Below are 14,644 nucleotides of genomic sequence, written 5' to 3' on the forward strand. Positions count from 1 at the left end.
GCCTTGCTCAGGGACACCTCAGTAGCACTTGGTCTTTCCGGGACTTGAACTGGTGACCTTCCAGTTGCCAAGTCCCTATGGACTTCGCCACCACCGCCCCTTTCGTTGCAGCAGCAGCAGCAGCAGCAGCAGCAGCAGCAGCAGCAGCAGCAGCAGTAGCAGTAAAACAGAGTATTGCACATAATAAGAAATACGAAAGAGTAGAAACTAAACAATTATACAATATAAACATCTCAGAATAGAAGATAAAACAGAACTAAAAGAGTGAAAATATAAAATATGACAAATAAAACACTATTGAAGGGGTAAATTACAGCTCACACAATATAAAAGTAGGATATTATTTAATTTAGTGTCCAAGAATGGCATATTAAATTACATTTAAATATCAAATGTCCAGTGTGAAGTTATAAGTCCAGTTAACAAAAGAGAAACTATAAAGCAGTGAGTTGTCTGACCTTTAAAAACTCGTAACAAGAGAGTGTAGAAGTTACATAAAGGAATCATTATCTATTCTCGGTTTTTAGTGTACATTCGGGACGTTAATGAAAGTTTGAACTATTCTTGTACAAAGTGTAAAATAACAAACAAACAAAAGTCTCCAGACACAACAAGCATTTATAAGCAGTATACAAACATTTAATCAATGGTTTATAACACATTATGTAGCTATAAGAAAAGTGTTTTGCGGTTGCAGCTCCAACGTTATGGAAGGAATTGCCCCTCCAGGTTAGACTTGCTCCAACTCTGCCTGTTGTAAATCTCATTTAAAAACCCACTTCTTTTCCCTGACACTTGTGCTTTTACATTTGGGTTGTTGTCTTTCTAGTGTTTTGTATTGTTTTTTGTAGGAGAGTTTTTTCAGTCTGTGGCTTCTGATCTGGTTTCATTGTCTCGTGTTTTTCATTTATTCACGCTATGTTTTATACAGCTGATGAACACACTGTTCAACTCTGTCGTTTTTAAATGTGCTATAGAAATAAATGGATTGGATCATTTACCTGTGAAGTGTTACTGTATTAGCATTTATTATATGTTAATACAGCTAACTCCACTTATGGGCAAACATGGGAAGATGTATTATAGTGTGTTGATAGAGATGTTCAATCTATTAAATATTTATATTTGGCTACAAATACTAAATTGGGAGCCTTAGTGCTTTCCATTAGGGTTTAAATAAGTTTCTTGTTTTGTTTGTTGTTCTTTTTAAATAGGGGGACTAAAACGTTTTAATAAGCATATCATTAAAAACATGAACTGCGTGATTCTGTCACATTTCAGTTGAAAGGCAGCTGTTGACCAAAACCACGCTAATCAACGGTTTGTCGTCCCGATAGATGTTGACTCTTCTTTAATTGTAGGTTAAATATGCACATTACATCAACAAACGTTTTTCTGACGATTGATGTCGATTCAGCTTTTTGATAAGTGATAACGTGTTACGTGTGATCGACCGTCTCCATCACACCTGTTGACTTCTGTCTTCACCTCCATCTCTCTGATCTTTCTTAAACTGAAAACTATTCAGACTACTTTTTTGAAAGCATGTGGACAAACTTCTCACACACTCACAAAACAATGACTTAAATTAAGTGTATTTTGTCAGCAGGTTCCACTTAATTTTATCAAGTGAGTTTTACATGTTAAGTTAAAAAATTATTAAGATCATATAACTTAATAAACTTGTTTAACAGGAACACAACTCATTTTAAAATACGGACTTCGGATCAACAAGATATGTTTAATCTTTCCCAAATTAAATCAATTTAAAAGAAAATAACTTTTTGAGATGAGGATTCTCCTTTAATTGTAGTTTAAGCACTTCTAAAAGTGATGATTGATGTTGATTAAAGCTGTTTGATAATGTGTTACATGTGACCGACCGTCCCCATCACACCTGTTGACTTCTGTCTTCACCTCCATCTCTCTGCTCCTTTTCTTAAACTGAAAACTATTCAAATTTTTCTTTTCTTTCTTTCTTTTTTTGATTGAGACACGTCCCTTGTCGCCCACGAAAGCATGTGGACAAACTTCTCACACATGGCTCTTTTCACTTCCTTTTGTCCCGCTCTCTGCCCCTGAGCATTCTTCTCCTTGGTTACGGGTTGTCATGGATTCAGGAGCTCAAAAACGGGAGGGATTAAAGGCAGCCATTTTGGGGACAGCTGGGCCAGGTTGGTCCCTGTTGCCCCCTGTCCCGCTCCCAGTCACTCTGGGGGGAAGAGGGGTGGCATTGTGTGAGGATTAGAGCTTCCTGTGTGTCAGCTCATTACATGGGATGGGAGGAGGGGGGGAGTACAGGGGTGAGCAGAAAGAGTGAGGGAGAGAAATGAAAGAGAAAATGAAAGAGGGTGCGTATAAAAGAACGTATGACACAGAGAGGGGAGGGAGGGAGGTGGCGGCCTCTACAGCTGCACCCTCAATCACACTCATACAGGCTCTGATTATCCTTTTCACACACACACACACACACACACACACACACACACACACACACACACACACACACACACACACACACACACACACACACACACACACACACACACACACACACACACACACACACACACACACACACACACACACACACACACACACACACACACACACACACACACACACACACACACACACACCATTTGTATTGTATTATTGTATGAGAGAGGTTCCAGGTTGTTGTGTTTAATATTCATGAGAATATGTGTCATTGTTCAAATGATAATAAACATTAGCATAAAGCATATTTGTCCACTCATATGTTGATAAGAGTATTAAAAACTTGAAAAATATTCCTCCAAGGTACATTTAGAACAGATAAAAAATGTGCGATTAAATATTTTAATCGACTGACAGCCCTAATAATATACATAAAACAGTCTATCATGAGTCGAAAGAAAGTACGATGAGTCGGTAACTATGGACCTTTCTGACCCAGGCGGTGTGTTGTGTTTGCAGGAATCCCCCAAGGTTTCAGACCTCAACCCCAATGCGAAAGCATGGGCCAACCACATGTTTAGCCTGGACCCCAGCGGGAGCGCCGACACCACGACCGCTGCCCTGCACACATGGAAGGAGGAGGAGGGCTGCAAGAGTTCAGCCGACCCCGGACCAGAAGGTCAGTTTCAGTGCCTGAAGTTTTTGTATGTGTACAAAAGTAACAGGTGTACTTATTTGAGGGTAATATGTTAGGCAACATTTTATAGCCCTAAAAATGTAAGGTTTTAAAGTGGTTTCTAACACGTGTCTACATGAGACTAATAAACGTCATCACGCCCAACATTAGCCGCCTTTTAGCTTAGTGGTGGCGATGTGAAGTCATGTGACCGTGCTGTAGTTCCTTTATAGCCCAACATTAGCCACCTTTAGCTTAGTGGTGGCGATGTGAAGTCATGTGACCGTGCTGTAGTTCCTTTATAGCCCAACATTAGCCACCTTTAGCTTAGCGGTGGCGATGTGAAGTCATGTGACCGTGCTGTAGTTCCTTTATAGCCCAACATTAGCCACCTTTAGCTTAGCGGTGGCGATGTGAAGTCATGTGACCGTGCTGTAGTTCCTTTATAGCCCAACATTAGCCACCTTTAGCTTAGTGGTGGCGATGTGAAGTCATGTGACCATGCTGTAGTTCCGTTATAGCCCGACATTAGCCACCTTTAGCTTAGCGGTGGTGAAGTCATGTGACCGTGCTGTAGTTCCTTTATAGCCCAACATTAGCCACCTTTAGCTTAGCGGTGGCGATGTGAAGTCATGTGACCGTGCTGTAGTTCCTTTATAGCCCAACATTAGCCACCTTTAGCTTAGCGGTGGCGATGTGAAGTCATGTGACCATGCTGTAGTTCCGTTATAGCCCAACATTAGCCACCTTTAGCTTAGCGGTGGCGATGTGAAGTCATGTGACCGTGCTGTAGTTCCTTTATAGCCCAACATTAGCCACCTTTAGCTTAGCGGTGGTGACGTGAAGTCATGTGACCATGCTGTAGTTCCTTTATAGCCCAACACAACGACATGCTGAGTGCAGTGGGGTTTGAACCTGTGACCCCCTGATCTGAACACCTACGCACAACCCACTGCGCCACACGCCTCCATTACGTGTTTAAAAAAAAAAGACATTTGGGCTCTTCTCACAAACCCCTTCTATTTTGCTTTCCATCCCGTCTTTGTCACTTCTCTCGTCGTGCCGAAACGCCTCTTAAATCATTCATACTCAATTTAGCACGAAGCCATGAATATTCCCACCACAGCCACCGTTCCCTTCCACACAAACGAGCGTAATCACTCACTCTAATGTTCCCGGCCGAGTATAGCCAACGCCGAGGCAACAGGGACGTGGTGGAGAAACAGAAATTATTGATTAGTCTTCATTGGACACTGATTGACGTCCTCGAATTGTTTCATCTCCTTCGTCTGCGAGGACATTTATAGGAAACTCCGTTGCATAGGACGGGAGTTTTAATATAGTCTGCACAGTCATGAAGTGACACTTTTTCAACTCTACAGACTTTTCTTTTAATATTAAGGAAGGAAACTTATTTTCTTTAGCACTAAGAGACGCTGGTTCCTCTTCCTTAACCAGTTATTATTACTATAGCGTTATCTGTAGGAAATACCGGGTTTTATTTATATATTTTACTCAGCGTTATGAGATATTTATGGGTTTAGTTCAGATATTTTAAATGAAAGCTACCAACCTTGTGCTAATACATGTTTCCTTTAACCTTTTATACTAGTTTCTTTTCTTGAGAAAGCATTTGTATTAGTTAGAAAACCACTTTTTTCCAAATCAGCCGATCACTTAACCTGGTTAAACTATGACTCTTCCATATTCCTATCCGAATGCCCTTTTAATAATAATAACTAAGCATACTTAATTCATTCAGAGAAAATTGGATATCTCTTAAAAAAAGAAAATAGAATAAAACTCATTAGTTAAATAAAAAATCAAATCAAGATATTTAAATAAACATATGGGGTTATAAATCATGTTCAGTAAAAAATAAAATGCATAAAAAATATTTATATTCATAAACACAAGTTACACTAAGAATGTGTTAAAATAAAATATTTCTGTAAACATAAATAATTATTACTTTAATCTTAAGGATAAAATGTGCACATTGTTTAACAATATATATTATGTTCATGATGATATATAAAGTGTTGTATTAGCATTATTAAGACATTAGGCCCTTTCACACCGGAGTACTTTTCCCAGTATAGTTCCGATATATAGATCCGAAATGTTGCGTTCACAAAAAAAAAAATCCGAACTAGAACTTAGTCCATGAGAACCTTTCCACCCCCTTTTCAGTCCCCTTTTCAGTCCCCCTTTCAGTCCCTGCTAGAGAGCAGGTACTTTCATGGGAGAAGAAGGTTCCCATTTCTGATTGGCTGGGCGGATTGCAAACCACGGCCCGTAAAACTCTGAAAAGTTTTGAGAAGCCGCCATTTTATTTGCTCGCATTAGCATTATTAGCATTAGCCCAACGCACAAACGGAGAGAGACTAATTTATGGCAACACAAAATAAAACATGGGAGTGGTGGAGTGATGAGTCGGCTTTCTGGCGATTTACTCGGAAGGCTTCAGTAGAAGCTGCTGGGAGTCCCAGCAGCTTCAACTGAAGCCAGTCCCCAACTCCGGGGACTTCCGGCCGGGGACTTCAGGCGGCAGTATATGCCGTGAAGTTGTTTGCGGCCTGCCAGCAAACCCAAAGCAGAAGAAGAAGAAGTGACGTCAGTGGCTTCATTTGCCTAATCCTCCCTCAGGGACTTATTCCGGTGAGAACGCGATCTGCTCTTTAGTTCTCATGAACTAATAAGTACGGCAAAGTACTTGGTGTGAAAGCGCCTATTAATGCTGCAGTTTTAAAGGGTTTGTTTGCTGACTTCCTCCCCTTCTTCTTTGTTCTCCCAGGCTATGAAGCCAGTGAAGAGGCCCTGAAGGAGCCGCTCCTCTCGGACCCCGATGATCCTCCTCCTCCGGTCCCAGAGATGCTGTCGGAGCCGAGCCCCGTCAGCCCGGACGGATCAGAGACCCCTCAGGCCTTCACTGAGTTCCCCGAGCAGCAAGGACGCACAGGTGAGATGGTTATTGATTGACTGTTTTGTCAGAGCAGGCAGAGGTCAGTGAGGGTACCCCATGTGACTGTAAGGCCTGGAGACTATTGGTCTAAATACATGTTTAAAGCAAAACATGACAGAAAATACTGTTTTCAGCCGGTTTTATTACAAAGTGAAAACCAATTGTATAGATTTACAGTCAAACAACACATTCACTTTCTGAATTATGAAGTGCTGGGGATAAAAATTAAATAAAGAATGTACATTTGTATCAAAGGGAACATTGTAAACGGCTTTAAAATAATGTTCGTTTTTTATTTTGTATGTATTCGGGTGCTTGAGTTAAGGCGAGACACTACAGGGGAATAGGAGAATTGTTTTAACTTAAAGATATCAGCTAGATAGTTCTCCAGTTAATTACTTGCATTAAGACAATAGTTTTTTGTATTACACGTTTTCTGAAATAGCATTAAATATGCAAATGAGCCACGGTCTCATTAAATATGCGCATATTGTAATAAAAAAACAGGAACACAAATCTGAACTTTGGATAACGCCAGGTTAAAAATTCTTCTTTGATTTTGTAGTCATATTACAATCTAAGGCTTTTACAGAAGGGATTTTGGATATCTCTTTTTATCACTCCATAAATCAGAAAATACAGCCCTAAAATATAAATGTTGCCATGTTTTTAGGTATAAAATGTTATATAATTCAGGCTATGAATGATATATGAACAAACCCTTCTGTAAAAACCTTCAGAATATAGATCGGAATGTAACTGGAAGGTTTGGTGTCTCTACTGAAGTGGAGATTTCGAACTCAGAGTAGGAGAAAAAACTCATTTTGAGAAAACGACCTTTAAAGATTGCAGTGAGGCGCTAGCTAAACCCTCCTGTTCTCTGGATGACAGCTTGCGCCTCGACGCACTCCGTGACGGTATTTCATGCTCAGGGTCATTTGTTTTTTGTCTAACCTTGCTTCGTGCAAGTGACAATTGTTGTCGTGTTCTCTGTGAATTTTTTTTTGCTGTTCTTTTGCCATTTTGAGATTTAAATTTCCAACAGAAAGCTAACCAGGAAGTGTTTTAGCACACCACGTGACGCATCTGAACGAATCACGTTGTCAGAAATTGAAACCAGCCAATGAGATTTCCTTTTTTGGTTTAAAGGTCTCATGTCATGCTTTTCCGGTTATCACCCGTCCCCTTGTGTGTCATGAAGGTGTTTCTGCATGTAAACGGTCTGCAGAGTCACAACCCTCAAAGTACACCCTGTAGAGAGTAAAACTCTAACACAGAGAAGACCTGTCTGCTGCCCCAGAACGCCTCGTTGGTGAAACGTCATCATCCATTTGATTCTTCCGGGTACGAGATTACGTAAGCACATACCCGGAACTAAATGGACCAATCCGTGGAGCCGTTACGTTAAGCCCCCACTGATTGGTCCAAATTGACCAATCCACGGTCTTCCTCACACACACACTGGTAGCTCAGCTGATCTCTCCTCCCTGGCTGCAGGCTGATAGCAGACAGTTGGGATCACGTCGACATTCTCTCCGCAGACCCATTCTCACAGCGTCTATCAACCCTTTTCTTCTCGATATCAAGCCACACTTATTGTTTTTACTTCGGCTGTGACTTTGTGTGTGCTCAGGGTGAGTTTCGCTGTGTATCGCTAAACAAGGAAACCACGCCTCCACGGAGCTCAGCGCGATTCACAACGTCCCGACCAATCAGAGCACACTGTGCTCACAGGGAGGGGGGGGGGCTGGAGCTATTGGAGCTACAACGAGCCGTTAAAGGCAGAGAGTGAAATTCAGTGAATACACGTAGTTTACAGAGACGCTGTTTGAGAAACTGCACAATATAAATCTATTCTAGTCGACCTCAACGATGGAATTATGATCATTGGAAATGGCATGTCTCCTTTAAGACCCCTTTGTACTTTCACGATTGGTTGCTGATACAAAGGACATGACCATATTTGGATCCGATGGGATTGTGCCGGAGAGACGGGGCTTTCCAACGATACCTCTGATGACACGGTGCACACAGCGGTCGCGGTGCTTCACGTTACGTTAGAATGCTAACTTTTTGTGAATTTAGGTGAAATCTACAGACGCAAATAGACAAGCTATAGGCGCTTTCACACCGGAGTACTTTCCCCGTTTAGTTCCGATAGTTCCTGGGATTTTGCGTTCACACCAAAAAGAGAACTTGGGGGTACTAAGTGCTACGTTTTATTTATCACAGCATTTAAGTGTAATTGGCCAGTGCCAGTGACAAAACGTTTATTTATCAATGCCCTCCACCAAGAATGAAGACAACAACAACAACAACAACAACAACAACAACAACAACAACAACAACAACAACAGCTACCATAAAGGCCCTGACACACCAACCCGATTTTGGGAGTCAGAGGCCGTCAGAGGCTGTCGGGCATTCGCGGCGCCGTAGTCAGGTTGGTGTGTCCCGCACCGTCGACCGTGACACGCCTTATTTGGACTGCCAGACCCGATGCATGGCCGATTCAACATGTTGAATCGGCCATGCATCGGGTCTGGCAGTCGGACCAAATAATCACTCTGATTGGCTGTTCAGCTAGCGAATCAGTGCATGAGAAGCGAAGCGGAAGTGAGGGACGTAAACAAACGATTTAAGAAGGCACACACAGACTGCTATTCATTTTCATCTCATCATGGCGATCTGGAATGATGCAAACGAAGACCTGCTCATCACCTTGATCCAGGAGAGGCCAGCTCTGTATGATATTACGGAGAAAAGATACTCTTCTTCTTCTCTGTCTTCCGGTTGTTGCCTCTTTTGAATGACGAATACACACTACCGCCGCCTGCTGGTAAGGAGAGTTATTGCCACTCACGCACTGAAGTCGGTGTGGTGTGTTCCCGTGCGACACATGGCCAAAACGCAGGAGAACACGGCCAGGCAACAGCCGACTTCAGCTTTGGCTAGTCCTCTGGTGACTGCTTGGTGTGTCAGGGCCTTAAAGCTTTAGAGGGCTAGTACCAAGACCCCTCTACTATTATTTCAAGTTGTTCCACCCTGCAGATTTAATTAGGTTACACTTAATTAAGCGTTAATACCATACAATTGCTAGAACACGTTAACGATATTGCGTTTTGATATCGGCACATATAGGCCCTAGCCACACGGAGACGATAACAAAAACAAACAAATTCGATATCAAAAAAGTCTTCCGTCCACACGCAATTGGCACCAGAAACGTGTCCGTCCACACGAGACCGCTGGAGACGCTGTAGTACATACTTTCAAGTATTCCTCACTATCTGTGACGAGACGTTTATTTCTCTACCAAAAAGGAAGACAACAACAACAACAACCATAAAGCTTTTAGAGAGGGCTAGTACCAAGACCCATCGACTATTATTTCTAGTTATTCCACCCTGCAGATTTCCTCTCTAGTGCAGTGCATATTTTGAAAGCACTGCACCCACTTTCTGACAGTATTGCGTTTTAACAAAAGCAGTTCTTGGTAACAAATCTTGGGCCTAGATGAATACACGTTTTGAGTAACCTTAACCTACCCAGATGTGCCTACACATGTGTTGAACTAGGAAATCACAATGGCGTTTTGTTGAACTAGCCAGCATGGTTTGTGTAAAGAACCCATTGTGTGTACTTTCAAGTATTCCTTAAAATGTGCTTTTATCTTATCTTACGTCCGACCAGCTGGATTAATGTTTTGGTCCCAGGGTCAGCAATAAGTTGATTTGCTCTTAATTAACCAGAACATTCCTCCTTGTGTGTCGGCAGGAAGTGATCCTCAGCCGGAGAATCCTCAGGAGGGTCTGAGAGATCATCTGAAGAAGACTCTGGAGTTCTGTCTTTCCAGGTGAGTTCACCTTCATAAATGAAAATCACAATACAGTATATCAGGGGTGTCAAACTCAAGGCCCGGGGGCCAAATCCGGCCTGCGACTTCATTTAATGTGGCCCGCATGCAAAGAATATAATACGTTTATTATATGGTTACATGCCACTTTACGTGCCCATAAAGTAGCCTACATGTCCCACAATGCATCTTGTTTTGTGACATGCTCACTGAAGAGACTTGCAATTATTTTCCCTACACTTCTGCTTTCAGACGTAGTTAATTATGAAGTTATTACCTTATCCGATAATAATTCAATGCAGAGGAAATTATGTGTTATAATACATTATTTTATATATATTATATATTTATATAGTCCTAAAGTCACAACCGGCCCTTTGAGTGCAACCATAATTCTGATGTGGCCCGCGGATACATTTAGTTTGACACCCCTGCATGATGTATTTATGTAAACAAGGACCTTGCTTACAGATAGGCCTTTCATGATAATTAATTTAGTTGGAAGATAAATGTTCCCGAAGGTTATTGCGATAAACGATAATATTGTCGGCACCGTTGTAAGACCATTTTAGACCACTGACATAATGATAACATATAATAATCATTCAAGTACATACTTTGAAACATGACTTTTTATTCAACATTGCAAATGAAATGTGAAATAATATTCAAATATTTAAATGATATATAATAAATACATTAAATTATAAAAAAAGTATTAAATCACACACAACCAAAACAATCAATTAAATAGACTCAGGCTGGAAAACAGATCTCTCCCTCTCCAAAGCGACTTCCATACTTAATACTGTGGGCAATCCCCACAGGAGCAATTTGGGATGAAGTGTCTCAGGGACACAACAACATGCTGACTGCAGTGGGGTTCGAACCTGTGACCCCCTGATCCCAACACCAAGGCTCTATCCACTGCGCCACACGCCTCCCCCCGCATTTATAGATGTATATATATCCGCTAGGATTTTTTCTTTCCGTTCAAATGTCCGGAAAGGATTTATTTTACCGGACAAATTTGAAACTTACCGGTCATGTCATAAGAGTTGTGTAGCAGAGTTCCCGTTGGCAGGTAATTACCGGACTATGACCGGATATGCTGATGTTTAAAACTCAGTTCATGGGAGTCATTTTTATATTGCTTCAGTTTATAATCGTAACAGATCGAAAAGTTCAGATTCATTTTCCAATAAATGATCAGTAATCATTTTAAAGTTACACAGAGACATTGGATTAACCGTTTTTATGCCCGTAAACACGTCTTTTGATCTCAAAACAGCAAAGGTAAGACAATTATCGTCATGGCTACGTAAAGGGAAGTTGTTTTCTTGCTCTTTCCTGGCTGCTAGTTCAGTGAGTTTTGGTCGTGATGAGACTTACACCAATGGAATCAGCTTTCATGTGATATGTTGTTTGTGCAGATAAAACGACGTAGAAAAAGATCGCTTTTGCCAGTTATGTGCTAAAGTAGCCGTTAGCCCCGTTAGACCGTCTTTGCTAAGTGTTGATTTAGACTCTTGGTCTTCTGTTCCGTTTCGGTGAAATGGTTAATATCGTCTGTTAGCTGAGTTTCTTCCCGTTAAGTGGGTATGCATCATTAATAGGTTGTTAAATGTTAAGAAGCCTTGAGACGCTGTTTCTAGCAAGATGTTGCGTCTGCCCCCGGGAGTCTCACAATAATAAGAGCGCTCTTAGGAGAGATGACGAGTGGCATTCACAGTGGCCAATCAGAGTGGTGCTCAAACCGGATACGTCACACGGGATGAGGGTTCCCAATCAAGGAACGAGAGGAGTGAAATCACGAAGTGGCAGATCATTAGACTCACATCGTAAAATGTCCACGATCAGCTCCACGTCGGTGCTAGCGTAATTCATATACCGATGGCAGCACCGTTTGTCCAGCGGCTTAACGCTACATCAATACCGTCCAATCAGGTACCGGTACTGACTTAGTACCGGTTCTCGATACCCATCCCTACCCAAGACACTTACAAATACAGGTTAAAAAGGCATACTAAAAATATCAAACACACAGAAGTAATTGACACTTACATTTGTCAACACCCCATAAAAAACAACAACTCTGGAACGATGTGAGCCTTGTGACAAAAAAGAAAGGACAGATCAGCTGCTAAACCTCAAATGGGGCAGGACTTCCTTTTAATGGCCCAACGAGCTAGAAATCTCAGACCTCATCATCCACTTTCCTCGCTGCTGTTTCACGCGTGTTAATGGAAGAAAGGCACTTAACCTGAACCACAGTAAGAAAAATGGCCGCTCTTAAGTGACCATTAAAGTCCGGAGAAGAGAGGTTTGTGTGGACGACAAAGTGGTTTAAACCGCCTCCTGAGATACGCTTTCTTATCATCATCTCACTTTGTTAAAAGGCTTTTTCATCACCATCACACAAGAAAATAAGCCTCACAAAGGAACATGTACAACCAAAAGCACAACACTTTTTCTTTTTTTAATAATATAACTAAAAGTACATAAGAAAAAGCTAAACAGTAATTACTTACAAAATCAAAAAATGGTTTACCTTAATGTCACTTGTAGGATAACATGTAATCTTCCTGCCTCTGTCTGAACGTCTGCCTTTGTATGTATTAATAATTGGTTTTAGATCAGACACACTGAGCCTTGCAGAGTTTTGTATTTCAAAATACATTTTAATCATTTTTGTTCTACTTAAAATCAGCTGCTGAGTAGAGAAAATCACGAGTTAAGCCCCTTCCACACCAGGCCGTCGATGAGCGTCGTGTCGTCCTACTCAGATTGGTGTATCTTGGTGTGTCCCGCCCCGTCGTGTTCTTTCGGCCGTACCGACACCTTCCGCCACCGATTCGACATGTTGAATCGGCAGGCCGTCGGTAAAAATCCGTCGGCTAAAGAAATCACTCTGATTGGCTGTTCAGCTAGCGAATCAGTGCATGAGAATCGAAACGGAAGTGAGGGACCCAAACAAACTATTAAGTTAAATCTGAGATTTCATTTACCTCCAGCTCTCGACTCAGGTTCGGGAAAGCCCCGTGAGCTTCTCGCTGTAGAGTGAAAATGGAACGCACACGCAGTCTGTTCTTCTTCTCTCGGTTATCACGCAGTCTGTCTTCCGGTTGTTGCCTCTTTTGAATGACGAATACACACTACCGCCGCCTGCTGGTAAGGAGAGTTATTGCCACTCACGCATGCGCAGTTCGTACGTGCTTCTTGGCCGTCGGCTGAAGTCTTTGCGGTGTGTTCCAGGGCGACACAAGGCCAAGACGAAGGAGACGTGAGGCGACACAACAGTCAGGTCCATCGTGTTCTTCGGTGTCAGATTGGTGTGTAGGGGCCTTTAGGCAAACAAGCAAAGAAACACAATATTCCTATAATATTCATTTAACTTAAAAGGTCTTTGATCAATACGTGCACGCATTACGACTCCTCCTGAGTGCGTCCTGCTCCGTGTGACAGACTCTCTTACAGGAAGACATCAAAGACAATTCACATGTGACACAAGAACCTTTGGGCTCGATCACAAGAGACCCAAACACTGATCAGATACCGGATGTCGTAAAAGCCTCCAGGCAACTTCTTGCAGTCATAAAACCCTTTACCCGTGAACAGACGAAAGGTTCTTTTCATGCATATTTACAGTGTAACATCAGAGCATGCGTTATCTCCAAGGATTTAAATTACTTCAAGGATACCACTTCGTTAAAAGTTACATATTTCATTAGGTTACACTTAATTAAGCTTTAATATCCGCACTAATAGCGTTTAGTGAAATTGGTGCCGTCTCGTCACATTTTGTCATGGTTTCATTCAGAGAAACATACTTTGCTCTCAGTTGCATAGATTATCTTTCTTCTTGCACTATCTTTCATTGTTTAATGCAGGGGTGGGGAACCTTTTTCCTCTCAAGGGCCATTTCAATTTTTACAATATCCTCAGAGGGCCGCACAAGTTATTGACCTCTGATTAAAAAAACTAAAATCACAGCCCATTCATTTCATTCTGTGCAAAGAAAAAGCAACCTCTGAATCCAGATATCTCACCATGAGTCGCGTATGCATGCACGTGCAGGGTGTGGTGTGCTCCCCTGGGAAGATTTTTTTTAAATGTTGAAGTTAAAAGCATCAATCTGGTGCACTTTGAGAGCAACATTAGGAGATCTATGGAGACATCTCTCAACACCCAAACACAACTGTAAGCAGATTTTCTTTTAATTTATGGATATTTGACAAATCACTCCCCTTTCAAACTGTATTCTTCTTTATTAATAACTGTCATATAGTATTTTATACCTGTTTACTTTATTCTCTTATTTTTTTTATAACTATAATGATCATATAAAGATGTGCCTTTACCTCACTGGTTGTAGAAAAAGCTTCTTATATTCGTTAGCATAGCTAGCTAACCAGATGCTAATGATAACAACAGAGTTATTGACTGTCTGATCAGTATGACAGATGAGCAGATCGCCACTGGGCTTTCAACTAAAGACACAGACACGCAGAAACTGCGGTATGTGTACGGCTCCTTATCGGTACTGCAATTTCTGAAGTGCTGGAGTGGCGTTCTGGTGCTCTCCGTCAGAACTGCACCCCTGTCAGTCGAGACATATACCACGTGATGACACGTTAGGCTCGTGTTGTGTTCAAGGACCCTGACCGTGGCCAGGAAAAACAGGCACTCGCTTGTTTAATTTTTTTGC

General features: G+C 41.7%; 1 protein-coding gene across 1 annotated transcript in view; it reads left to right on the forward strand.

Moving 5' to 3' along the window:
- The first annotated feature begins 2,919 nt into the window (after positions 1 to 2,919).
- larp4b (La ribonucleoprotein 4B) overlaps positions 2,920 to 14,644 on the forward strand; it is a 37,821-nt gene continuing 26,096 nt past the window's right edge. Inside the window, exons 1-3 of the mRNA XM_034104913.1 lie at positions 2,920 to 3,118; positions 5,913 to 6,077; positions 9,858 to 9,936. Of these exons, the coding sequence (XP_033960804.1) occupies positions 2,920 to 3,118; positions 5,913 to 6,077; positions 9,858 to 9,936 (443 nt within the window). The remainder of the gene's footprint in view (positions 3,119 to 5,912; positions 6,078 to 9,857; positions 9,937 to 14,644) is intronic.

This window comes from Pseudochaenichthys georgianus, chromosome 17 (genome assembly GCF_902827115.2).
Source record: "Pseudochaenichthys georgianus chromosome 17, fPseGeo1.2, whole genome shotgun sequence".
NCBI classification, from domain to species: domain Eukaryota; kingdom Metazoa; phylum Chordata; class Actinopteri; order Perciformes; family Channichthyidae; genus Pseudochaenichthys; species Pseudochaenichthys georgianus.